General features: G+C 41.4%; 2 protein-coding genes across 4 annotated transcripts in view; both read left to right on the top strand.

The window, feature by feature from the left end:
• LOC146645093 (SLIT-ROBO Rho GTPase-activating protein 3-like) overlaps positions 1–23,019 on the top strand; it is a 31,348-nt gene extending 8,329 nt beyond the window's left edge. The window contains exons 2-24 of one of the 2 annotated variants that reach the window (XM_085393806.1): positions 621–978; positions 2,801–2,972; positions 3,083–3,245; positions 4,056–4,118; positions 4,214–4,387; positions 4,584–4,712; positions 4,893–5,114; positions 5,524–5,625; positions 5,781–5,966; positions 6,106–6,190; positions 6,613–6,640; positions 7,484–7,511; positions 9,231–9,291; positions 9,456–9,533; positions 11,857–11,985; positions 12,621–12,726; positions 12,857–13,084; positions 14,803–14,858; positions 14,956–15,127; positions 16,034–16,132; positions 16,331–16,438; positions 18,112–18,214; positions 19,996–23,019. In XM_085393806.1, coding sequence (XP_085249932.1) covers positions 909–978; positions 2,801–2,972; positions 3,083–3,245; positions 4,056–4,118; positions 4,214–4,387; positions 4,584–4,712; positions 4,893–5,114; positions 5,524–5,625; positions 5,781–5,966; positions 6,106–6,190; positions 6,613–6,640; positions 7,484–7,511; positions 9,231–9,291; positions 9,456–9,533; positions 11,857–11,985; positions 12,621–12,726; positions 12,857–13,084; positions 14,803–14,858; positions 14,956–15,127; positions 16,034–16,132; positions 16,331–16,438; positions 18,112–18,214; positions 19,996–20,220 — 2,787 coding nt within the window. In that variant the 5' untranslated portion in view covers positions 621–908 and the 3' untranslated portion in view covers positions 20,221–23,019. Of the gene's footprint in view, positions 1–620; positions 979–2,800; positions 2,973–3,082; positions 3,246–4,055; positions 4,119–4,213; positions 4,388–4,583; positions 4,713–4,892; positions 5,115–5,523; positions 5,626–5,780; positions 5,967–6,105; positions 6,191–6,612; positions 6,641–6,872; positions 6,970–7,483; positions 7,512–9,230; positions 9,292–9,455; positions 9,534–11,856; positions 11,986–12,620; positions 12,727–12,856; positions 13,085–14,802; positions 14,859–14,955; positions 15,128–16,033; positions 16,133–16,330; positions 16,439–18,111; positions 18,215–19,995 lie in introns of both variants that reach the window. The other variant, XM_085393805.1, reaches the window with a different exon arrangement.
• Positions 23,020–23,449: 430 nt separating this feature from the next.
• On the top strand, positions 23,450–27,122 carry cav4b (caveolin 4b). 2 transcript variants are annotated; one of them, XM_085393862.1, is made up of 5 exons: positions 23,450–23,715; positions 23,953–24,046; positions 24,137–24,415; positions 25,392–25,579; positions 26,634–27,122. In XM_085393862.1, exons 3-5 carry the CDS (start codon positions 24,137–24,139, stop codon positions 26,815–26,817), a joined length of 651 nt encoding a protein of 216 aa, XP_085249988.1. In that variant the 5' UTR covers positions 23,450–23,715; positions 23,953–24,046; the 3' UTR covers positions 26,818–27,122. The 2 variants fall into 2 exon arrangements, with proteins under 2 accessions (XP_085249988.1, XP_085249987.1); XM_085393861.1 differs by having other exon boundaries at positions 23,452–23,715; positions 24,132–24,415.
• The last annotated feature ends 120 nt before the right edge of the window (positions 27,123–27,242 follow it).

Below are 27,242 nucleotides of genomic sequence, written 5' to 3'. Positions count from 1 at the left end.
GATTTTTATGTCTTTTACCTGATGGTTGATGTTCTTCTCAGCCTGAGTAGCACATACACTGACTTTGCTGTGTTAGTGGGGTCACCTCTTAACACAAACCAACCCTCAAACCAAGAATGACAAGTCATTAATAGATCAGCAAACCACCAGTGATTGAAAAAACAAAAACATAGACCATAGACCAGCATTCATATATATGTGCTTCTGGAAAAGAAAAGAAAAATCACTGAATCACTGGAGGTATTTCCTTGCCTATTACCTTCACGGACATCCCCAACAACCAACCTACGAGGCTACGACTGTCCTTCATTATTGGTGTTACTCATCATCTCTCATCTCCCTCCCACCCCAGTCCTTAATCCTTCACATCCCCATCACTCTGCCCTCTTACTGTCCCTTCTCTGCACCACCCTTGTCTCTCCACCCCTCCTATTATATCTCCATCTCTGGTGTCACTGTCCCTTTCTGTCTTGTCACCCTGCCCCCATGTGTCCACTTCCTCTCATTCGTTCACTCTCTCATTGCGGCCTCCGTAAATCTGTTCCTGCTGCCTTTTTCCTCATCCATATCCAATCTCATTGTACTTCTATCTTTTTTTTTCTCCCCTGCCCGCTGCTCAGGCCAGCTCACCTATGGATCACCGCTCACATCGGAAACCCAGGGGATTCCATGGACGCATCGACCTGACTCACATCCCCGCCAAGAGCAGCCAATCGACACTGATGCCGATGCACTGCACTCAGCTGTAGAGCAGTGAGGCCAAGGGGTCAAGGGTGAAAGGTCACAGGCTACTGATCAAGAGCAGAAGCTGAGGTTACAAGGTTTCAGAAAGAGGGAAGGACATCGAGACTCCGAGAAGCTATCGGGAAGGAGCGTCTCAGTGACAGACGAGGGCCAGGGGATCGAAGATGATGACTTCACACGGAAAGCTGAGGCGGGAGAAGGGGAGCCTGGCTGAGTATGAATCGCAGATGAAAGGTGAATATGCATGCGCTTGTCTCCGTGTATACGCTTGCGTTTGTACATGTGCGTTTGCCTGCACACATGACTGCACACAAGACAGCACACGGGCAGTCATGCATGAATGTGTGCACTGCGCAGTCATCCACACACACCCACACAAATATACATAACACACACAGTATCTGAACATATGTGTGCGTACTCAAACCTAAGCTCCGTGCAGAGTAAAGGGAGGAGAGCAGAAAAGCTTGCCTAGAAAGAAGCAAATCATTTTTGTGTAAGTGAAAACAAAACAACAGCAAAAATGACCAGTGCTGGCGTAATGAGGTTTTCTCGTGACACCAGCATGTTTTTGTGTGTTTGTGTGTGCGCATGTGTGCGTCGTGATTTGGAGGCTTCATGCCGTGGCTGCCTGGCTCTGTGTACTGTACTACAAGGGTGTATTTATAGCTAGTATTAGTGATGCTGTCTCCTCACATCCAGTCAGCCCCGGGCTGTGTACTCACACAAAGACAGAGGAAAAAGAGTAAAGAGGGGAAAGAAGGAGCGGGCGGAGTAGAGGGATGAGCAATGAGAGGGTGGGGGTAGAGGGGCAGGGGGTGAGGTGAAAGAGCCAAGCGAAGGTGGTGTTTTCTGAGAGAAGGCTGTTTGTATTAGCCTTTTTAGAGCAAAGAGCAGCACTGGGTCGCTGTGCTACTGCTTTAGTTGGGTTTGCATACAAGCTAGTGTGTAATACATATCGATATGATTATAACAATTAGTATATCACTATCACATTACAGGGGTAGTCAAACAGCTGTATCGGTCACACCACTGGCTGCGTTTTATAAACCTGATCATAAGACATGAATTATTATTGATCCTCTATCTGAGTTAGAGGGAAAGAATTCCAGTGAAATGATTCATATACTAATGGTGAATGTGCGTGCATTATTTCCAAATGTGCAGAGATACAGTGTGTCTCCAGCTTGTACTTCAGGAGCCGTTGTGATAGGGGTTTTTATTTTTCCTGTCCTCTGTTATTGGTGTCTGGGGATGCCTGTCTTTGAGTGGTGGTGGTAGACGTACTCTCATTCTTTGCAATTAAAAGTAAAAAAAAATACTTACAAATGTACAAAATGTCCTTAAACATGAAAAGTTTGAGCTGATTGGCCCTTGTGAGAACACCTTTTAAGACTGTAAACACTGTTTTAATCTGGTTTAAGTCCTCATCCTGATGCTCATGTTTGAACTTCAGATACTCATATTGTCTGCATCTTCATGCCTCAGTGCAGTGAGTTGCTGCTTTCTGAGTGGCTGATTGGATATTTAGGTAAGCGAGAGGTTGCACCTGATAAAGTGTCTGAGTGCGTGTAGCAATAATAAGTCAATATAAGTCACAAACTCCTTATTCAGTATTTTTTTCTATTTATAATGTCAGTGAAGACAGATGCCCCGAATAGGGTTGTGCAATTATCCACATTTTAATTTTTGTTAATAATCCAAATGTTATTAAACACACACAGGGAAGATAAACTGTGTTGCTTTCTAACGCTTTAAATAAACAAAATTAAAGAAAAAAACACTGAAAACAACCTATACAATACTCTATAGTAGCTTTTGAATCAGTTATAAAAATCATAATCCTTATTTATTTTCCTGTGCTTATGTTATTTTAAAGTTCGTTTCCAAACCTTTATTTAGTGATTCAGTTGGACATCAGGCACATACTGTATTTTATGCACTGGCTGAGCAGGTAATTACATTTGCTGTGATTGTTAGAGGTTGTGAGCATGTGTTTACTTCGGTGTCTAATCTATTTTTTGTCTCCCCTGTCTCCATCTCCCTCGCATCTCAGACCTGCGGGCCCAGCTGACAGACCAGATAAAGATTTTAGACTCCCAGGTGGAGGTGAAACAGCAGCAGCTCTCAGACCTGTCTGAGTTTCTCCGCCGTCGGGGTGACATCGAGTCTGAATATGCACGGGCCCTTGACAAACTCACAGAGAGGTTTACTCATAAAACAAAAAAGTAAGGCTGCATCAGTTGTGTTTATACATTTGGGTCTTTTCTGTTCCTCTCATGGGTCTGACGTGCGTGATCGTGCCATAATCTCGGTGCGCATCTCTGTTACTGTACAGGAAGGAGCAGTGGGGTCAGTCCGTGTGTCAGGTCTGGTCTGTTCTGCTGACTCAGACCCGTCTGGAGAGCCGGGAACATGCAGCACTGGGTGACACCTGCTGCAACACGCTCACACAAAGGCTGGCACATGGTACAGAGGACACACATCGCCTGCACAAACGGGTGAGAGGATGTTATAGTGTAAGGTCACATGTATGAAAAGCAGCAAAAGGTAGAGGGAGAGTCCTTCTACTCCAAAACAAGCCAATCATTTATTTTTTTCAAATAAAAAGATGATTTTACTTCTTTTACTTTACTCTAAAATGACTCCTTTAAAACTGAGCAGGCTCCCAGATATGAACTTGCAGCTTTGACAAATACCAAATACAGTGACGGCTTTAATATAGATCCTAATTTGTCTTGGTAACGCTGGGCCTCATTCACTTAAAAAAACATTACACAGACTCATCTTGTTCAAATTACTGGATGTCAGACATGCTCTCCGTACCTTCTTGTGGTTGAAATGTGAGCAGAATCTTAATTAAGCCACTACAGACATGTCAGAGGAGCTAAGAGGTTTTGTCTGGCCCGACATCAAGCAGAGGAACTCTTTTAGTTTTTCTAATATCACTTTCAGCACTGTATTAAATGAATTACTGCTACAGATCAAAGTAATACTATGGAAACAATATGAAGTGAAGAGATAATTTTACCAAGACAGAATAACTAAATCATATTTAATAAACCTCCAGGTTTTAATGCTGTCAAGCTCTGAAGGTCCTAAATTCCCACAGACTCAAATTTAAAGGTTCCATGTTTTTCACCCTTTTCACTCCTAATGGTACCCTAATTCTAGCGTTTAGCTGCTAGTACTATTTCTAGTACTCTTACCTGTACTAGGAGACTTAGTGTAACAGGCCTTTAAAGTGTAAAGGGCATATTGCATTGGTGGGCAACAGGAAGCCATTTTTATATATTTTGTCTTTATTTCAGAGCAAAGAAGTTGGAATCCAGATGCAAGATGAGCTGCTGAAGGTTACCACTGAACTGCAGACGGTGAGCACATTATACAGCCGTCCTGAGTGTAACAAGACAAAATACTACAGTCACTGAGACTAGCATGTTGACATGGGTTTGTGCTATTGATGAAGGCTCTGAAGACATATAACCAGTACCACACCGACTGCCTAATAGCTGAGGGGAAACTGAAGGAAGCCGAGCGGTTGGAGGAGAGACACACCGGCAAGTCAGCCGAACTGGGCCCCGGACAGCTGGGAGGGCAAAGGCGAAGCTCTGTTAAGAAGATGGAAAGACTGATGGAGAAGGTGAGCCTGTATTTCTGTGAACGATAAAGAACAACAGCAGTCTTAATATGTTTCTCACAAAGCAAACCACTTCCTGTATTCAAGTGCCAGATACTTGAGTACTGTACATCCGGATATTTATCACTAGATGTGGTTTCAAGTTGTTATTCGTGCTAATTCTCTTTCTTACTTTTTATGTTTGTGTATGCACACGCAGAGGCATGGCAGAGTGCAGGAGACCCAGCTGAAGTGTACCAAGGCTCGTAATGACTACCTGCTGAATCTAGCAGGAGCAAATGCTGCCATGAACAAGTACTACCTGCAGGATGTCAGCACCCTCATCGACGTAAGAAACATGCACTTTGTGTCGGGTGATTGTATGTTCATGCATTTATGACACACCTCAGCAGAATAATAAATGAAAGTTGTCACAGGGAGAAGAAAAACAATAGTTTGAATGCACATTCATCCACATTTTCTCACGCTTTTCTTACACCCTTCATTTCTTCTCCCTCTCTCCTGCCAGTGCTGTGACCTTGGTTTCCATCTGTCTGTGGAGAGAGTGATGAAATGCTACCTGGCCAGCAGGTGGCGCATCCAAAAGACTGAGGAGACGGGGCTTAAGCAGTTGGAGACTGCGGTGACATCGCTGGACCAGAGCGGAGACAGAGATGCATTGCTGCAGCAACATGACGCCGCCTTCTGCCTTCCTTTCAGATTCAACTACCACCCACATGAAGGAGACCAGGTGAAGCTACCGTACCTCTGGTAGAGCTGTATGACCCAGCTCAAAGTGTTCAATAAAATGTGTGAAAGTCTAAGTATAAATGCAAGAACAGCCACATCCATTTAAGATAAGGTAAGGTTCATTTATTATAGGTGACCTATGTGTTAATAACAGACCTATACACAGGGTTCTACCATTTCCTTTATTTCATTCGCCTCTCTCTCTTTCTACTCTCTCTGAGCAGTCCCATGAAATAAAGGCTAAAATGCTCCCCTAACATCTTAAAAACAATACAAGTTACAAGTTTTCATTTCCTAGTGCTGTGTGATTTCACTGGTCAAAATATACCTGAATGTTTGCTGAGATCAGCACCACTTTTCTTTTACTATACCTTATTTGACATTAGTTTTATATCTCTTGTGCATTTCAGGTGTGCGAGGTCAGTGCGGAGAGCCAGGTGAGGTACGAGTTGGAGACCAGGTTCCAGCAACTTCAGTCTCGACTTGCTGCCGTTACCTTGGAAACAGAGGAGGTCAGCTATTTGTTTTCTGCCTGTTTCCTTAATGGTCTGTCTGCCCTAGTCTGTCTGACACTGCGTTAGCCAGGGTGGAGCTTTGCAACATGAGCCTTAAACCTTGAACTCGGAGCAGCTAAACCCACAAATCGCCTTTTTTTTGCCTTTCTCAGATCAGTAAAACGCTTAAAGCCACACTCGCAGCCCTTCTGGACACTATGTGCGACAGCGACTGTAACCCCTCCCCCGATGTGCCCAGCAACCTATCACACGAGCCGCCCGGTGGAGGCACCCTTCCAAAACTTACCCTTGCCAAGCGTCGAGCCAATCAACAGGAGACAGAGACCTACTACTTCACAGTGAGTTAATGAATTGACATGATTGACAGGAGTTTCCTGATAGCAGTTTAAATGAGCAGTGGCTTTTTTTTCCAAACACAGATAAAAATGATCAACTGTTTTTTATTTATTCACTATTTCTTTCTTTTTTTCATCTTAGAAAGTGAAAGAGTTCCTTACCAGCAGCTCTCTGGCCTCCAAACTTCAAGCCAAACATGATATCCTACAAGATGCCATACAGAAAGGTACAAGGAGGATGGATTTAATGCAGTTTGTTCCAGTGTTGCCTTTGATTATGTCTGCAAAATATCCACATACATTAACCAAATTCCAACATGGCCACAAACTGCCTCTTGGCTTAATGAGCATCTTGCAGGTTTTGTCACTCATATGAAAAAACCTGTTAAAAATAAAACAGAAAGAAAGCATGACTGTACATGCTCCACAGTAACATTTAGAGCAGCTACAACAGGCCAAGTATAATAAGACTGCATCAGTGGTAGTCTCAGATTCTGATACTGTGCATTGCACTGAACTCTGTCATACACACACATATACATATGTTACGAGAGATGTCCTCACGCTCTCCAAAGTTATAGACTGTATACAAAAGATGGACATAGCCATGATGTCACTCTTTCACATATTTTCTGTTTCTGTCTTCCAGCTGAAGCCGTTGACAGCGACCCTTCCAGGTAAACAGACTGTATATAAGAGCTGAGAATAAATCAGTGTGACTGAAATGGAGAGAGTACAGAGGACATGGAGAGAGGACAGTGATGGGCTAAATTTAAACCAAAATTGCTTTTTCCATGATGTATACGAATCTATTTCTAGAGGGGCGGACACCTGACTTTGCAGTTATCAACAATACTACATCTTGACTGTCACTATGGGATCATGCATTTTATCTATTATATTTCCCAGAATGCAATGTGCTCGGTCAGTGCGCGTTCGGAAGTCCAGACCTGTTTCCCAATTCTGCCACACACTCTTCAATACAGACATACTGTCCTACATAGAGGTAACACTCACATTCATTCACACAGAAAACCAAATCCGCTCTTCATTTGTTTTTACTTGTCTTGTATTGTTTGCTGCGCTGCTGTTCAAACCTTCCAAATGAAAACCTGCCACATTGATGCAGAAGAATTGGGGATTGTTGAGGGTTCTTGCAGCACATGCGCACAATGACAGCCCCCCACCCCCCTTGCCCCCTCCAGTGTAGTTACTGCTGCCTTCGTGTGTATGGTCATGCTTATGGCTTACTGCTGGCTTTCTCTCCTTTCAATCCATTCCCCCTTTTATCTCCTCCTCTCTCTCTTGTGAAAGGATTAAAATGCACTGGCCTCTTTGCTGCCTCCTCTCGACTCCTCTATTCAGTGTGTGTGTACATGAGCGTATGTGTGCGTGCGCGTATGCTTATGTGTGCCTCTTCCCACTGCCTCTAAATCTTTATTCCCCTTATTGTCCCCTCTCCCTTCTCTTCTAATCTGCTTTTTCTGTGTCCCCGCTCTGCTGTGTTTGGCTTGGTGCAGAAGAAGAAGGCGAATGTCTCGGACACAGGTACTCAGCACCGTCTGTGTGACTGCTTATGCAGTGCATGCAGACTTGGGACTGTTTACCACAAAAAAGCAGTCACCATGTCTAAGTCGAGTCCAGTGCAGCTTTTTTCAGGGAAGTTTTAGCAGCAGGTGTAAAGCTCTTTTTATGAAATGTGTATGCAGTATTCCCCCTTCAGTCTGGGTCTCTCATGTTCATTAGCCAACTTGTAAAGCACTTTGCTCAACCTTTTACGATAGAATGTGCTATAGAAATAGAATTGACACTGGCAGCCTGGCCTCAGCAACACGCACCGTAAATGTTTAATCTACTGATGCCCTGAAAAACTGGTGAAATACTCTTAATCTAACCATTTGCATGTTTACATACAGTACAACAGCTGAAAGTCATAGAAGTTGCTGGGTTTTTATTTATTTACATTACACCTATAGTTGTACTATATAATACAGATTTTTTTTTTTCTGTGTACAATATCTCATCTCTTCATTGTCTTCATCATTCACCTTCCACACACATTTGAGTAGAGTTTTTCACCGACTAAAATGCCCAGTAGACAAAAAAGAGCAGACAAGAAAAACTGGTGCAGCTGCAAATGCACAGTCACGTTAAGCTCCAATTTAACAACTAAAGAGTCAAAAATATTTCCCATTTTCTCTCATTTGATGATGATGATAGCTCAGTCATTTCAATGCACACAAAAGTTCAGGCATGAACTTCTGTGCACAATCACGAGACTGGAAGGTTGAGTTTATTATGAACCTAATAATAATGATATTAATTTTATGCATCAGTGAGGAAATTGCCTAAAAATCACCTTTACTGGTGAACTATCAAATTGACAGTCATTATCAGTGTCACAGCCCTAATTTACTGTAGCACTTTAATCGTTGAAAATATCAGCTGTCGGTTAGCCTAGCATAGCGCATAAACTGGATGCAGAGAAGAAGAGTTAGCTGAGTTTTGTTGAAAAAGTAGTTTTTTCTAAAATATTTTTTAGATGTTTCTTTTTTTGTGTGCCTTAAACTAACATAGGACACTGTCAGTCTGCATGCTAGCTCTTGTTTCCACTGTGCTAAGCTACTAGCTTTAGCCAAAGTCTTTCTAGAAGTAAGTCTTGTGACTGGTAATGCCCTGTGCAGTTATGTGGGCAGTTATTTTTGATGCCCCTATTTGAATGAATGAGAAAAGAGCCATAACCCTTTAATTATCGCTTGGTCTTAAAAACATCATGTGTAGAATCGACAGTCGAATCTGTTTAGAAAATGCTTTAAAGGTTAGCTAAACTTTTCCTGTGCATGTGCAAAGTTTCATTAAGGCTGCATATCCCATCTGAATCTTGCAGTAATACAAAAAGGATCATCATTACATTACAGAAGTGTCCCATAGATTTCTATTCAGGACTCTTTAAGTGTCGACTTGCTTTTATAAAGTCTTTGTTTTAGCTTTACATAATGGACAACGGTGGTTGTATAGTTTTTAGTTACTTGTAGCCAAGTGCCCTTAAAAGAACCTCAATTGATGAAACTTGTACTTTTCAGTCATCTTTAGTTTCTTGCATTGCATCTTTCTGTCTTGCATATTTCCCTTCCCTGTTATTGGTCTTCCTTTCTTTCATCCTTTTTTTCCTCCCCCTCTCTTTGCATCTCCCTCTGCACTCTGTTTCTGTCTTCAGCACCGCATTCTCGTCTCATCTCTCTTCTTCTAACCGTCTTTTTTCTGCAGAGCTCTGGACAGCAGATTCCTGTGGTGGTTGAAAGCTGCATTCGCTTCATAAACCTTCATGGTGAGTCAGTTTTTGTCATATCAGTAAGTCATGCTGTGAGAGCTTTGGACAGTGAAAATGAGTAGGTGGAAGGACCTGTTTTGTATTTTTTTTTGTGCACTTGTGCATATCAGGCATCTATGAACGCATCATATGGTGTGAATATGTGTTTGTGTGTATCGCAGGCCTCCACCATGAAGGAATTTTCAGAGTTCCAGGCTCACAGAGGGAGGTGAACCTCCTCAGAGATGCATTTGAAAGAGGTAAGTGCTTTCCTCGTTTTTTCTTTCGTTTTTTTTTTTTTGTTTGTTTGTTTTTTGTACATGTGCTGAGATAGCAGAACTTTTTCCTCAGATGGAGAAAACTAAATCAAAGAAGGGAAGTTGTTTATTTACATTGCAATAAATATGTCAGTTAAAGTTTACACAATTAAAACTGCAGAACACTATAGTTGTTCCATTAGCACAAACTAGTGGTTTACAAAAACTGCGTTTGCAATGAAGCCAGAGCCAGTGAATGTAAGTCTAGCATAACTGAGGGTTGACCTCAATCGACCAAGTAAATTTTAGCAACTCGAATGAGTGAGCTGGATCATTCATGGCCATTTATTTACACAGGAATACTACATTTGTCTTTATCAAGCTTGCACTGTTTCCCAGCCATCTATCTTCTTCCACTTATCCAATTCAGGATCATTGTTGGGGTGGCTCGTGGATTCAAACCCAGGAAACTTCCTGTCATAGTCCTGGGATTTTTGAGCTTGGAATTTTGAACATTTTTAGTTTTGTACAATCAGTTGGGTTTTTTATTACTCACAAAATGAGTTTGATGTCTTTAGAATCTCTTTAGTTCCAGTTTCCATTTGTACTAGAGATTTATTGTTCCTCAACGTTTGATTTCCTTTTATTCACCAATCTCTGTGGTTTCATAGTTTCAGGTGTTTATTGTTTAGATTTTTGTGTTCTTTGTTCCCATTAGGTAGTTGTTTTCCTTTTCTCATAACCTTAAGTAGTTTCTGCTGTGTAATTAAAAACATTTTTTTTGTTTACCTAGTTTGCCAGTGAGTCCTGTATTTGGGTCCTGTTTCTTCCAGAACCATGACACTTTTTTGTTGTTGCTGTGAGGCAGTGATGCTAACTACCACACCAACATACCATCCTAAAATGGTTTAATGTGATTAATTATAGTTTTTCAACCATCCATCCATCTACCAATCACCATAGGGCTAGATGCATGCTACATTCTGGGCCGTGTCAGTAATCAGTTTTCAGTTATTTTTTTGGCATCAATGTTCCACCAAATCATTATGCCATATGTGGCTGTTTTAGACAGGATGCACTGCCTGAAACTGCACCTGTCTCTAAAACCACTAACCTTATCCACACACACACACACAACATTGTCCAAATACCCCAGCAAGTTTGTCTGCGGCCTGCTTGCCCATCTGCTCTGGATGCTCAGATGTCAAATTGCATGTGCCTCAGGATATCTCTGAACCCTAGTTTAGGTCTGACATGGTTTTTTGTTTTTTTGATGAAAAAGATAATGTAAAAATTATTAACTTCCCGCTAACCATTGGCCACAATGAGTTTTAAGAAACACCCCACAACAGCACACATAAAATAGGTCTGGGAGAAATTACAAATATAATACGTCTATAAATAAATATCTGCATATGACCACACAGATATCTGTAGGTAGGGGACGTGACTTTTGGTTCTAAAAGCTTTCTGGTTTCTGGTCCGCTTCTAGTTCGGTTGGTACTGACAGCCAGTGGCTTTGTTTGCGAGCTTGTAAAAAGGTCATGTGAAGTGCAGAAGACTAAACGTTTTTCCCAAATCAACCTCAAACTACCGGCTGACAGTTTTAGCTTCTTAATAGCTCTTTGTATTCATAAACAAGAACTAGTACACAACGTTTTGGCTCAAATGTTCTTTAGTTACAGCCCTGAAAAGCAGACCATGTTCCAAGAGGCTGACACCAACGTTACAGTGTCCTCCTCATGATTCTGCAAGGGCTTGGATCTGCTTGGAGAGCGCCAAACATAGCACTTTCTTCACTTTTCTTTTCTTCTGTGTTGCAGTTTTTAATACCAAAGCAGTTCATCATTTTCTCCTCATGTGGATGTCGCTTTTTTGAGAGAGAGAGAGAGAGAGAGAGAGAGAGAGAGAGAGAGAGAGAGAGATTTTTAATGTGTGTGAGTGAAACAAATCCTTTCAGTTTACTCAAGTGGAACTAAACGAGTATAATAGGATCACCCACTTGTCCGTGTTGTCAGCAGCTCTTCATGATTGAGTCAGCAAGCGAGTATTAACCTGTAACCTGGTCTAAGTTAGATTGCAAATACATCTTACCTTTACAGTTTTGCAAATTCTAACTGGCATGAATCCTTTTTGCCAGTGACTTTCATCATCTATTCGCTAACTTTGTCTTTTCAGCGCTGAGCTGGTAGCATGCAGTTTACACTGTGAGATCTGAGACAACAACATAGAGCTAAAAGGCTTCATAGAGTGAAGGAAAAAGCTCATGCCTGTGTCCTCTGCTACTCCGATTCAGTCATCTCACGTGTGTTTAACCTCTGTGTAGGAGAGGATCCTCTGTCAGATAGTGAGTGTGACCTGGACTCTGTGGCCGGTGTGCTGAAGCTGTACTTCAGAGGCCTCGAGCCTCCTCTCTTCCCCTACGACAGCTACACTCAGCTGCTGGAGTGTGTCCGTAAGACCCCTTATGTAACTTCTCTATGTGTGTGTGTCTGTTTTCAGATTGTGTACTGGTTTCACTTGGGCTTTTTCATGTCTGCTTTCAGTTACTCGAGTATTTCTGGAACATTGTAGTTCCTAGATACTTTCTCAACCTTGGTTAAGCTGACTCAGCCCGTCGCGTACTGTGCAGTGAACCATTTTTTGCCTGTGATCCTGTTTATCTTGATATAACTTCACTGATGCTCAAACACAAAGCAGCAAAAACAATGCAGCGTTGATGCAAGAAGATGCAACTTATACAGCTGGTTCTTGCAGCGCATAGTTTGCTGTGTGTTTATCCCTTCCACTATCTCCCTGTTATTTCTGTAGGTCTCTTCCCAATTCAGTTTTTTTATTTTTCCAGGACAGATGCTCTGAGTCACAATTTGCACAGCTAACCAGTGCAGCAAACCTGCCTGGGGGTTGTTTACTCCCCTTAAATTTGTAGATTTTCCATTAGTGGCATAGCATAATCAATCCATCCTCCTCGCCTCTTTCTTTAAGGAAGGATTTTGGGTGAATTTTGGTCAATGCAGGCTTGGAAAAACTTAAATGCAACAACTAAAAGTTTTAGTTCATCAGGTCATTTTGTTTTCTTTCTGTCATCAGAAATCGAGGAGGAGGTGGACAAAGCCGTCCAGATTAAAATGATTGTCTCGACCTTCCCGAGGCCTCTCCTCATTGTGATGCGTTACCTTTTTGCTTTCCTCAACCAGTAAGTTGCACCAAAACCCAGTGTGGGATATTTTCACATATCAGATATGTGCCATCCTCATAAAACTGCACACTCGTGCCAGAAATAGAAAGTCACCATGTGCGTGTTTGTGTTTCTCTTTTTTTCTCAGTGTGTCTCAGTACAGCGACGAGAACATGATGCAGCCCTACAACCTGGCTGTTTGCTTTGGTCCAAGCCTGCTGAGGGGGATGGATTCTGATGACGCTGTTGCTAGGCAGCCACAGGTTAACGACCTTGTCAAGACCATGATCCTTCAGCATGACAGCATCTTCCCCAGCCAATCGGAGCTGCCGGGCCCTGTTTACGAGAAGCACATGACTCTGGAGCAGGAGTACTGGTGAGAGGAGTACTCATTGATAAAAATGTTGTTTTTGCTGCAAAAAGACAACAACTCTAAGTTCTTAACAGACAGCAATTTCAGTGAACACAACGCAAAGTAAGAAAACAACTTTTTCAGTTTGACATCAGAAGCAGCGAGTTGCGACCTGCTAGTCATGAAAATAATGTTGTCTAGTCCCTTTGTTAACCCTTTGTTTAAGCCAACGTTCATTGCATTGGCTGCCCCTCACAAACCGATGGTTTGAAATGCAGGTGGGTGGGGCTCTTTGTTTACATCGAACTACAGAGGACTGATTTCAAAGACACCCTGAAAATCAAAGTGTAAAAGTTCTGCAGCAGGCTAGTTCATTTTGCAGAAATTTAATTGTAGCAACTCAAAATGGTACTCAATTTGTATGCCCCCACCTGCTCGTATACATGCATCACTATAAATAAGATGGTGGATAGTGTCCTGGGGATCTCCTCCCACAACTGGACCATCGCTGAGCTCCTGGATAGGCTGAGGTGCAACCTGGAAGCATCAATGGACGGAAACATAATTTCCCCGAGGTGTTCCATTAGGTCAGGTGGGGTCCTCAGGCCACCACATGAAGTCTGTTTCACATTGTTGGTCAGAGACATTCACACCAGTGTCCTGCTGGAGGTCATTTTTAAGCTCTGGCAGTGCTCAGCCTGCTCCTCCTTGCACAAAGGAGAAGATATCTGTCCTGCTGATGAGTTAAGGACGTTCTACATCCCTGTCCAGCTCTCCTAGAGTAAATGCCTCTCCCGGAGTCTCCTCCATGCTCTTAAGACTGCGAGGAGACACAGCAAACCTTCTAGCAATGACACGTATTGATGTGCCATCTTGAGGAGTTGGACTACCTGTGGAACCTCTGTAGGGTCCAGGTATTGCCTCATGCTGCCAGTAGTGACACTAAACTAATGCAAAACTAGTGAGAAAAAGTAAAAATACGAGGAGGGGAAAAAATGTCAGAGGCCTCCAGCTGTAAAAGCATTTCTGTTTTAGGGGTTGTCCCATTGTTGCCCCTCTAGTGCATTACCACCAAAGCAACTGAAACTGATTAATACCCCCTCTGCTACAAAACTGAGAGGATCAATATCCCAGAAATTCGGCTGATGTTTGATCCTGTACTCGGATTAAAAAGTGTACCTTTGGGCTTTTTTGAGCAGTAAATTAAGTAAATACATAAAAGTGCCTATCACGCTCAGTCTGAAAAGATATTTGTTGAAGTATTTACTGTCGTCAGTAAATAATTGGGCAGCAGCCTTTTTGCTCCAGAGATTTGTTGTTCATGTCAAACTTTTAAGACTCAGGCTGAGATGGTTCCAAGTACATAAAGCATCTTCACCCCTCAGCCCCCTTTTCATGGTTCATCCTCTTGAAACAGAATTTCATGCCACGCCAAAGGCACTTCTGTGTAGCTCATAATGCTTTGTGTAAAAACATAACGCTTAATGCTATTAAGCCGATTGCTCGCTAAAATGGAACACTAGCCTCCAGGCTAACCCCCTACAACCCAAAGTCAGTCTGTTTCCTTCATGATCTTTTTATTAAAAATCATTCAGTATGACATTAGACCAAGCCTGAGGTTTTAGGGTCATTTGGGAAATCTCACAGCAGTATGAAGTCTTGCATAAAGAGAGGCTGTGGTGTGACAGTTAGCGGAAGAGAAGAGGAACCGAGCATGACTTTGGTTTTCTGCTTTTCTGCAGTGAACCAATCACAGAAGAGGGAGATGGTGAGACCGAGCATCTGCCCAGTGAGGATGGTCAGTACACATAAGCACCAACCCTGTCACATTATTGTACTGTTACACCACAAAGGTACATTATAACCTTGCTTTGTGTGTCTGCTGGTGTGTACAGAATGGGAGGCGGTGGCTATGTTTGACTACGTGGCGAGATCCCCGGCGGAGCTTTCCTTCAAGCAGGGAGAGCCTCTCATCCTTCACAGCAAGGCCTCTTCTGATTGGTGGCGAGGAGAGGTGGGAGGGGTTAAGGGCCTCATCCCTCACAAGTACATCAGTGTGCTGGAAGGGTGAGTGACATTTCTATGTCACATAACCACTGCCAAAATGAAATTTCATGACACCCTTAAGGCATCATTATCATTTCATACAGAATTTACTGTTTTTGCCTGCTATTCAGGTCAGTTTATTCAGTGCCACAATTCAAAGTGAAATTAAGGCAAATCGGTTTCCCTGAGTGAGCGCCACGGCAGCCTGCAGTATGACTGGATAGATTTTCTTTAATAACTCATACGTTTGGATACTGTTAAGGTTTAAAGTTAGGAGTGTGGCTGCTTTGAACGACAAGTGCCGACACGGGCACCTTGGGTAATTCGATTCACTGAACTGGACCTCTCCATTACAAATGGCCCCACTAATATTCTTTACCAGTTAAAGTGACAGGAAGTGACAAAATGAAAGAAAAACAGCGTCTGTGTGTGTGTGTATGCTGATTGGATGCCATTAAATCAGATAAACTGGTAGAATTTAAAACCCACAAGTGGAGAGAGAAAGTATTTCAGCATCAATTCATATTCTCTGCTTGTGTGTAGGTGTCTGAACTGCATATCTAATTCATAGCGCCTTATACCAATCCCCAGTTATCTCTAATACAGATATGAAGAGATAACAGTGCTATGATATCCAACATTTATCAAAGTTAAAAACTGTGGCCTCAAACATTCCCAGGAGGGTGATTAAATATCAGTGCAGACTAAGCACCACCAGGACATCACAAGTTTCTCAAAGGTCATTTTCTTTTTTGAGGAGCTGTTGCTTTATTTTGAAGTTATTTTGTTCTTGTCACACATAAGTTCACCTCTGCTGCTGGTCCCTCCTACAAAACGTTTGTTGCTCAGTCTTCATCCCATATTTAAAACTGTACTGCTTGTGCTTTCTCTCGTGAAATATATATCTCTCTCCTTCTCCTCCCTTAGGTCAGATCGAGGGAAAAGAGAAGAAGGAGGAGGAGGTGGAGGAGGAGGCAGCACTGGAAACCTGACAGCAGAAGATCCACAGACAGAGAACACAACCCGGTACACAGAAGCATACACAGACGAACAAACACACTCAAATGCACACTGCAGTTTATTAAAAACATGTAATAGCCATAAACATCTAAGTACACAAACTCATACGTCTACCCAGCTCCACATTTTTGTACAAAGAAGCATATAAGCTCGTGTGCGTAAATAGACTTGAAAGTTCAGAAGTTTCTGTGTGTGTCTTCACAGGATGCGGGTGAACAGCGATAGCGCTTCGTTGCCAGGACGGCAGAGAGGAAGTGAGGGGAGCCCTAGTCGAAAGCCACCAACCTCCCCCGCCACACGACACCTGCCAGTGTAAGACTCGCACCTATCTTGACGCACTGCAGGCCTCATGCATGTGCAGCGTTACTCAGATTGATATAAATTAGGTTTGCAGCCAGTTGAGACTGTGGATAAACTCTGTTCAGGAAAAAACTGCATGAGGGGAAGTAATGTACACGTGTATACATTTTTTGTACAGCACCACATCACCCTCTGTTTGGACTGCTTACTGAGGGTTACAGTGGGAGAAAATAAAACTGTCATTATCTATATACGTGTGCATCTGTCTATATAAACAATGTGCAACATTACCATTTACATAGTAGTACACAGTCTTTATTTGCATACATCTGGTCATTCGCAAACTGAAGGCATATTACATCCACTGTAATATCTCATTTTTTTCCACTTACAGTCAGGTACATTCAGTAATTTTTTTAGGTTATGAATTACAAAAAACTGTATCATAAGTCTACACAGAACTTGAAACAAACTGATGCATTCTCATTAACTTTCCCAAAGTTTTACAGCTTCTTCCAGAGTAAAGGTGCACGCTTCTCACCTGGCATTGACAGCTGAGTTAAACAGCAATCTGACAGCCTACACAATAATTCGCTTCAATTCAATTGTTTATTATATAGCACCCAATCATAACTCAAGGCTCTTAGTACCGTAAGGACCCTACAATGACGTCTATGTAAAAGTGTAAACTATTTAAGGGTGGGTGATTTTTCCCGAAGTGGTTGTGGCAATCACCAGCCAATCAGGATTGGTGGAATGAGACTGTTGCTTTTGAGAAATACGCAGGGAGGAGCATCCCATGGTGAGACATTGAAACGAATGCTAGGATTGAGCACTCACTTTTAACAGGAAGAAACCTCCAGCAGAACCAGGCTCAGGGAGGGGCAGCCATCTTCCTTGACCAGTTGGGGGTGGGGGAGTTGGGGGAGGAATAAAAGACAAGCTGTGGGTGATTAATAATAAAAAATAATAATAATTAAATGCAGACTGGTGTATAAACACAGAGTAAAAAAAGGTGAATGGAGATGAAACACTCGGTCCATCATGGGAAGCCCCCAGCAGTCTAGACCTATTGCAACATAACTAAGGGAGGGTTCAGGGTCACCTGATCCAGCCCTAACTATAAGCTTTGTCAAAAAGGAAATTAAGCCTAATCTTAAGAGTAGAGCGGCTGTCTGTTTTGTTTTTTTAATGTTTCAGAACTCTTAATAACAGTGCACTATTCTGGGTTAAACTGCTAGTCACTACTCTTGTATTTTTTAGTTTTACTTCATGGTGCCGGTGTCCTTGTGTCTTTGTATCAGTAGCCCGACACACTGATGCAGAAATTTGTCGATTTGGCTCATCTCCACAGTATTTCTGAGAAGAGCTGCAGCTGCTTACAGGTTTAGGCGGGAGCAGCACTTTCTGCTGCTGAGGATGAGGAATTTGTGGATTTCGGAATCAGATTGTGGAAAAGCAGAGCTACAGCATAGAAAGTAACATAGCAGGTCAGAACACTGCTTTCCACAATTGCACAATTCAGCTGTGGAATAAATGAGGCAAAGCCCAAAACTTTAGTCTTTATAGTGTGAGAAGATGGAGAGAAACTTTTCCAACACATTAAAGTAAGGTTCAGATCAGAGGTGGCATCTGCCCGTGTCTTTCAACATCTCTGTTAAGCTGTTTATGTTTTTTTCTTTCAGGTCTCAGGAGCGAAGGCACACGTTGGACACTCTGAGACAGGGAAACTTCAGACCCCCTGACAGACCTCCATTCATTCAGGCAGAAAGAACACCAATTGATAAGGTTAGCGGTGTAACATATTCAACCCTTTGTTAACAACCAAAACAAAAGCATTACATTACGAAAAATTCTAAAATGTGGGTATGACTTTTTATAAAAAACATCCAGAAGTTCAAATGTATGCACAATATGAAGCAGTAACTTTGCTGGTGGTGTTTTTTTACGATGTTTCATCTGACGAGTGTTAGCTTGCTAGTTTTGCTCGTTGACGTTAGATTTATATTAGAGACTTTTGCATTGTGGCTCACAGCTGCAGGTCTATTTTTGCTTTAAAATGTTAGAGTTGCATCTCTGTCCTGGCTTGCTTTACTGGGGGTTTATTATGCACTCACATAGTCTAAAAGTAGATGTTGGTGCAATTTATGAAGGTTGGTATTACTACATAAAGACTATTAAAAGCAGCCGTGGTGGGCTTTGGGGGTTTTTTTGCTCTTCTTTCTGGTTAACACCACTAATGCAACTGTGAGAAAGGCGGTTATATATATTCAGAACTGATGATTAGAGAGGGGAAGTACTTTTTATTTTACAGAGAAGGGCTCTAGATAGAAAAATCTGAAAATCCTCTGGAGCCCACTGAAACTCTGAGGTCTTCATCACGGCTGTTTTTATTAGTTCATTTCATTTATTAGTTCAGATTGCTTTAAAAAAATTCATTTAAACAATCAGTTGCCATATTTGTTCCAAGTGACGCATTTTTGTCAACCTGCACAGTAACTTAACTAACCACTTACCACCACTGCAAACCATGCATGATCAATCACTGCTCTAAGGCATTACTATCATCACATAATTATTTCCCAGCATACAGTAATGTTTAATCAAAGCATGTTTTCACATAATAAGTGTGTGGTTGTGTAGCATTACTTCTTGAGAGCAATTTCCTCATACTCTTTCCATCCTTGTTAAATTGGACAAGTAACGCATGTGATAAAACACTCCAATAATCTAAACAAAGAATGACACCATCCATTTTCTTGGAAATGGTCCTTTATATCAGCGGTCCCCAACCTTTTTTGCGCCACAGACCGGTTTAATGTCAGACAATATTTTTACGGACGGGCCTTTAAGGTGTCTGTGATAAATACAACAAAATAAAATGATACGATCAAGACAAAAACTGTGGTATTTTGTAAATATAATAATAAACGCAAATTCACTGTGTGATTGTGTAACTTTATTAGCAGCATCCTGAAATGCACCAACAACATTGAGAATAACATCCTCCTCTCTGCCCCTTAAAGCTCTCTGGTCGCTATGGTAACGCATAAATATTTCTTTCAAAATAAGACACACAACTTCAACACGGGAAACCGAGTTAACGATAAAAGCCCCCGAAAACCTTAAAATTTACACCCGAGCCACAACTCTGGCGGCCTGGTACCAAACGACTCACGGACCAGTACCGGTCCGTGGCCCGGGGGTTGGGGACCGCTGCTTTATATGATATTTGGATCACATCACTTCTTGATTCTGAGTAAGTAACTATGATGTTAGATGTGAGAGTGAATTCATTCTGCAGTGAGAACACCACCAGCAACTTATGTTGTTCAGTCAGTGGACTTTCTGTTAAAGTCTAGATTAAATTGACTTTGTATACAAAACTCCACCTTCAGAGTCGCTCAGTTATGAGATTCCAAGTTAGAGCCTTCACAAAAAAGTGATGAAAAAAAAGGACCTTCCAGTCTTTAACAGTGTCAGGATGCAGCAGTAGAATAATGCAGTATGTAACAGAAAAACTTTGATGTTCACCTCCCCTCCTCCTCCTCCTCCTCTCGCTCTCTCAGGAGATGATCAACCGTCAGATGAACTCGGTGTTCAAGGAGCTCCTGTCTCGCCAGCCTCCCTTGCAGGGGTCCGGCATCACTGCACCTGTGGCCACTGCAGCCCCTGCACCCTCCTCTTCCTCCTCTTCATTGTCCACCTCCTCCTCTGTTCCTCAGGCTGCCCCTGTGGCCAAAAAAGCAGGATTCGGTCTCAGGGGACGGGCCCTTTTCAGACCGGTGGACTGAGACTAAGGAGGGGACAGCCAGGAAATTATTGATTCATTGTCTGACAATGATAATTATCCCGCTGATGCCAATTGTGCATTTGGGAAAGATCTTGATTTTTTTTCTTCTGTTTTTTCCCATTTTTTTTGGACACGTGTATAATAAGTGAGTCTCTGCCATCTCATAGTGCCACTATTCTCTGTGCCGTGTATGTCCAGTGTGTCTGGTTTTGGTCTCTTTTTTTGCTTTGTTGTTGTTTTTTTATGGCCTGGTCTGCTTTTGTTCTCAATCAGGGATGTGACTTCACCAGACTGACTATTTAAACACAGTTGCCATGATACTAACTGTACATCAACAACAGAAGACTAAAACTGCCCCCTAGTGGCAGGTCTGAGATCAGTTCACCCAAAAACCTTTTTCCTTATTTAAAAGAGAAAAGAAAACTGATCTGGGGCCTGTGTCTAGGAGTGCCTTCACATCTTTTACTCTACATGTTTAATTCACTTGAAAAGATCTGATAATTTTCAATTCTGCATATTATAATAAAAATGTGACCCAGGCAGATGTGTATGGAACCCAAAGTGTTCAGTATTAGCAGCAAAACATTGTGGCATGATAAAAAGAAAGTGCTCCCTGTTTCAATTCTAAAGGTTTGACACATCACTGCATAATAAAAATAATCTTTAGCAGATCTTAAAATTAAGTAAATAAAGCCTCAGATGAAATACAAAATACAACACATTTTATTGAGGTATTGAAGTGTGTGAAGAATTAAGTACTCCTTTACTGCTTTCATATGAAGTAACAGAAATAGTGTCCAGGTGCTGCTATTTAAATCCACCTGATTAACTGAATCAACAAGCAAGTGTCACCATGTATCATCTGCAATGATCTTGGGAGGCATCTGTTGCTGTCCATCAGTCTGGAAAGGTTTTTTTTACACATTCCAAACAGTCTGAAGTCCATCATTCTACAGTGGAAAGGAATATTTACAAGTGATAAATATTTAGGAATGTTGTCAATTTTCTCAGGAGTGAATGTCCTGGGAAATTTATCCCGAAGTGATATGAGCTACAACTGAGTGAACAGGCCTCATTTAGAAAGTTTAAGTTATTAGCAGTATACCTGGAAAAACACTGATCCAATATGGTTTGTATGGAACAGGAAATGGCCGATTTTAAACATGACATCAGCTAACTACTTCACCAGTTAACGAAAGTTTACTGTCTAACCCATTTGTTTTTTCCAGCTGACTCTTTTTGGAGAACAACATGCTAGGCACATCATATTTGTTGCTTTATATAAAATAAGTTTATTGGAGTTACAGCAGTAGCTAATTTAGAATTGGTTTGGTTTGGTTAGCAGCTAACCCTGCTAGCTCAACAGCTAGCAAGGTTAGCTGTTAGCTGCTTTAGGACGGTAGCATACTGCTAAAAAAAAGGTAGTGGAAAAACACCTCTGTCATTAAATAGTGTGTTATTGGAGAAAAAAAATGAAACAAAAAGGTTTTTTTTAATATTTTGTGAATATTTTTTGAAAAATTCCTTTCAAGCTAAAAAAAAATGATCAAACAACTTTTTATAATGTTTATATCCTAAATCATCTCACAAATTACAACTTAACATTTACATTTATTATTCTGTTGATTTTTTATTTCATATTAATTTATTGAAAACTGAACACTTTGAGACTCTGTGTGTGTTAGCTAGATACGCTGTTAGCATTGAGGTTGGTATACTTGGTCTTTGCATAACAGCATGTTGTGTTGAAAAAACACAGAGAAGAAAAACACATTCCCCTTCATATGTGACGTGGCCTGATATGTTGGCCAAATCTCAGGGCTTATGCAGAGTTAAGGACAGGCTAACTCAGGTTTGGCTTAGAAGGAATAAGAAAAGGTTTTCTCTCAGGTCTTAGGTCGACTTACTCTTCAGCTGGAAACTGTGCCCTTGTCTCGAGAGCCAAAACGGCCCCTATATCAGAGAGGTGTCCGACTCTTTCTCTGATTTAAACTGTGAACACCATGGCGCCATTTTGGTGCCACAATTGAAACTCTTGTCTCATTCATCCACACTTTGGGCCCCCCTTGCTGTGTTTATGGCATCATCATAGGCACTATAAAACATGGACGTAGCTACCGTGATGTCACCTGTTGGTGTCTGAGGTCCCGTTTTGAAGCCACAAGATGAACATTTCTGTTGTCGCCATCTTGGTTGCAAGACACTGGCTCCAATGAGGACAAGCAGCAGTGAAACTGCTTGCTCATTGCTCAATATCTTGTGCCTGACAAGTCGTTAGACAGTGCATGAGCAGAAAATGCCACTGCTAATCTTCCTTTTTGAGACATGATATAACCAAGATTTTACTTTTTATTATTATTGTATATGACCCAAAACAAGTGACTAAATTAAAGTTTTACCCAAAGACCCCTACAGTCTTTTTCAACAACAGCTATTGCCATCTGGTGGCCTTCAGAGAGAATGCAGGTTTTTAGGCACTTCTGCATTGGCTTTATTTTTAGGACCAGGAAGCATGTTTTTTCCCCACAGGTCCCATTCAAACGTGTTTCAGGATTCCTGCAGCGAGGTGAACAGCTCCTTTGACTCTAAAAGCATTTTAAAATCTTACATACATCATCTCACATTTTTTGTGTTTCAGTATTGGAAAAATGAAAGAAGAGTTGTTTTGTTTTCCCTTCTTTTATTGATTCTGCATCTATGGTTAAAACACCCTGTTGTTCTGGATCACTGTTCGATGATGTCACTAAGTTTACTGCGTCCAACTGTATATGTGGTTAAAAAAAATGAATAAAGATGACAAAGTGATGAATGGTTAACAGATTGTTGTTGTATTTAAGGGGATTGTTGTTCATTTGACTGGTGTGACTGCCACACGTGGTTCAGCTGAACTCGGGCATGATGGGGGTACAAGTGGTTGCGCTGTGCTTCTGAACATGGCTGTCCAGTAGTCACTCAAAGATTTTGCCTCTGGAAAAATAAGCAACCCCAACTTCCTGCGTGTGACAGTCTCTCTTGCAGTCTGACTCATCACTGTGGTGAATCAGTGTTGTATTAATGTTAATTGAAACATGTTTACGACATAATTGGTCTCTGTGGGTGCATGTGTCATTGTTTCTGTTTTAGGAAACCACACCAATTCTGTAATGCGATCATTCGGACCCGTCTGCTCCTTCTCCTAAAATAACCCCTTGACACAGCCACCCAACACACACACACGCACACACACACACACACACACATAGAGAGCTACTGTACCGCATTTGCACTCCTGACACACTAAGTCGGTGTCAGACACTGTAGGTGTCTGTGTTGTGTCTCTGCATGTCCTGTAAATTCCACTTCAGCTTCGAGGGACATTGTGATGAAGCCGTTGAACTGATCTCATTGACATTTCAGATTAGCACTAAGCAGAGCACCCCTGCCCCATCTTTCTCTCTCTCTGAGGGTCTCTGTCAGTGAGAAAGGATTAAGATAGCATTTTGTTTTTAAAAAAAAGGTAAGTCAGACATGATTTATTCATATCTTTGCTGTCTCTGTGGTGAATCGTAAATCTTGAATTGAAAGTTTCATAGGACGCACCGATATATTTTTTCACCTTTTTGATAGAAATGTTCTAAATGCACACGTGTTAGATCCGACCACTGGCTGCACTGTATCTAATGCGACCACTGGCCGCACTGCAGAGCTTTCCATTTAAAAATGCCGTCTTAAAATTACCAGCTGCTATTTACAGATTTTGGACTGACTTCTTTTTCGGGAGGCTGAAGAACAGGTGGAAGTGCCAGAGCTCAGCTCGCTTTTACACTGGCCTGCAATCAGCTGGAGGAGTGAGTCTCTCTGTCTGTGGGTTGAATCTAGTTGGCTTCAACAATTCTGCGTGATTCGAATGCAAACATTTACATTTGCTTTTAGCGAAGATGATGATGGTGAGCGACGACTGCCTGGTGGAGTGTAAGATTGACGACAGCGATGAAAACGACGAAGGGGAAGAACAGATAAACACTCCCCCTCCTCCCCCAGAGTTTGCATCCAAATCCTCAACCCCTGCACCCAAAGCTCCAACTCCACCTGGAGCTCTGACTACGCCCAGGGCCCCGACTCCACCCATAGCTCCAGCTCCACCTGCTGCTCCTCCTACAGCAGCAGCTACTCGTCCTGTCAGCAGGGATCCTCATGGTATCAACCAGCACCTAAAGGTCCTGATGTTTGTTCTCTTTATTATCAGTCTGCTTTGTCACAACATCTGCCCTTGAGTCCTAAAATCCAGATGTCACATGCATAGACACAGTCCTACCAGAAAATTGTTTTTTTTAACCTTCTAATTGGATCTGACCAGTCTCAGAACTGTTATCTATATCTATGACAAAATATCTGAGATAAAAATGTATTTTGGGGGAATTTGTACACTCTTTATAAGACTATCTTGGTTTTTAAAATGCTGCACACTTGTGAGGCTACACAATCATTTTCACCCTCATTTTCCCATCCGACAGACAGATGTCCCTGTTTATTTTTTTTTTCCCCTGGGTTTCTTTTTGGCTTTTTTGGGAGGGGGCTCTTTCTCTTTGGAAAGAGTTAAATGGGACAATCTATAGATGACACAAATAAAACCCCAAAGAACACAACAAAACAGCAGTGAAATAACCCTTATTGATTGAAAGAGTTAATGCAACAGAAAACCTCAGATAAGCCAGACATGACACATTTCATTTTCCCAAACTTTGTGACATTTTGATAATAAAACGAATTTAAATCATTTTATATTGTTTTATTTTGAAGTTAACTAGATCATTTTTAATCATTTTTAATATAACATTAAGCTGACCAGAAATGCTGTGAATGGTATTCCCAGAGTGATCGCTCAGATACAGATATTCCAGATAATTTCCTGCTGCAAACATAGTTTCCAACATGAGTTGTCTGAGTGAAAAAACATAAAATATAATAAATTATTTCTGTTATAATGGAATATCTAGGAATAGGAATGAAATAGCTTTCAGTACAGATACACAAACCAAAACCTGCATGTTCCCAAAGCACATTGTGCATGGTTGTCATGTTAAAGATCTAACTGATCAAGATAGCAGTTGAAACTATCCTGATAAAAATAGAATTAACTTTGGCTAGTTTATTGTGTTCAGCCTCAGCGTTCTCTCCTGTTACCTTTTACAGGTGGAGGTCAGTGATGTGTTGGCAGAACCCAGCAAACCTCACAGCATAGACCAAGTGTGGATTTACAGCGTCACTGGCTTTGAGAATGCTCGTATCTGGACGTACCAGTGCCTCTCCTTGCTTTTTGCTGTGCCCTGCGCTCTCGTTTGTGGCATTTTCCTGGCCATTCTTGCCTGCCTTCATGTCTGGTATGTTGGAGAGTTATTAAATATTTCTCCTCTGGACACACATTGCTTTATCTGCAAATAACCACAAACACACATCCACAGTATTATTAGGATTATTGGCATGTTTTTTTTTTCCTAGCAAGAAAGAGTGTAGTTAGCCTCTAATGAAACATCAGACACAGTCTCTACTTTAAAACATGTTCAATATAACATTTGAGTGCATGGACTATATATCAGAGATGGACAAAGTTGTCACGTAACCCCTTACATATTCGTCTCTGCCCAGTTCATACCAGCATCCTGTTTTACTGTGTGTATACAGTTAGGATTAGGACTAAGGGGCAGGGGCAGTTCTTTATGGCGCAATTCACATGTGCAGAAATACGTTTGCAGACAGTCACATGTTTAATAGCTTTCTTTGCAGATTCCTGCTTGACATTATACCAATGTCACATGAATAAAACTCTCTTCTAGACACTGAGGAAGGTTCACTAAAATGAAACCTCAGTGGACTAAGGTCATAAGTACGGAAGAGCCCACTTTTCTTTTTCCAGTGGCCCTAATCCTCTTCCATACACAAGCAAAAGAAACCTTATTTACAGTCTTGGCTATCCTGTTAGCAGTATTGCAGATGTCTCACTTATAAATGTAAAAGGATTTTTGGGTCAAATAAGACTTTGTTGTTGTTGTACTGCAAGTGTGGTCGCACCACAGCCAGCAGATATTCAGCAGTACAAATTTTCAGCTTTGTTACATGCGCGCAGAAATTTCTCCAATTTGTGTGAATCTTTTGATTATGTCCTATAGATGATGAGATATGTAAAATCTTTGTAAATGTGCAGCTGTTGCAGCTTTGGACAAGTCTTGTGTTTTTGTTACTGGTGTTTGAACAATTGTTTCACAATTTATAGATTTATTTTTGCAAGCTGGTGAACTTCTGCCCCTCTTTACTTCTGAGAAACTCAGCCTCTCTTCCTGTAGCTGTTTGCCACATGAGTGTTCAGACACATTACACAGGTGTTTCTGCTGCCTAAGCCGTCTTCACTAACTTACTCTGATCTTTGTCTGTGCCTAGGTTTCTGGTTCCCTGCATACAGCTGAGCAACACTTTCCTTCCATGCCTGCGGTCCTTGTGTATGTGTGCCGTCAACGTTGTCATCTCTCCATTCTGTGCATCTGTTGCTCTCTGCTGCAGCCAAATCGCAATTTCACTGTCGAACAAGGACTGGATTCAAATGAAAGACAAAGACACAGTATGAATGCAAGATATGCACTCAGTGGGTGACTGAGTGAATGCTTAAATTGGGGGCCTATTTCTCATTTCTTTCTTTTTCTTCATGTTTTTTTTTATTTATGTTTTATTAACCTGCTCTGTTAATCCTACTCAAAATGTTTTCTACATGTAAACCAATTTCTGCTATTATTTCCACCATCAGGCTATAAAGAAATGTACTGCTACTACTGCTACTACTATTATTATTGTTGTTGTTGTTGTTAATCATTTGATTTCTGGTTTATTTGTATGAAAGCTGAAACAAACTACAAATAAAAATGTCAAGACTTCCACGGGTATTTTTTTTTATATTGGGTATTTATTTATTTTCCAAAATGAAATAGATATGAGTGTAAATCAAACAACTTTCAAGAAATATTAAGGTCACAAATATTTTGTTTTTAGTTAGTT

Source organism: Rhamphochromis longiceps, linkage group LG20 (genome assembly GCF_057381845.1).
Source record: "Rhamphochromis longiceps isolate RC_006_pf linkage group LG20, R_longiceps_female_GT1.1, whole genome shotgun sequence".
In the NCBI taxonomy this organism is placed as follows: Eukaryota; Metazoa; Chordata; class Actinopteri; order Cichliformes; family Cichlidae; genus Rhamphochromis; species Rhamphochromis longiceps.
This window is presented reverse-complemented; position numbering and strand designations above follow the sequence as displayed.

What these genes read in the sequence shown, in the direction of transcription:
- cav4b (XM_085393862.1), top strand. Translation starts at nt 24,137, where the DNA reads ATGATGATGGTGAGCGACGACTGCCTGGTGGAGTGTAAGATTGACGAC. An exon ending in GTATCAACCAGCACCTAAAG is followed by an intron (nt 24,416 to 25,391) that starts GTCCTGATGTTT and finishes TACCTTTTACAG; the next exon opens with GTGGAGGTCAGTGATGTGTT. An exon ending in CTTGCCTGCCTTCATGTCTG is followed by an intron (nt 25,580 to 26,633) that starts GTATGTTGGAGA and finishes GTCTGTGCCTAG; the next exon opens with GTTTCTGGTTCCCTGCATAC.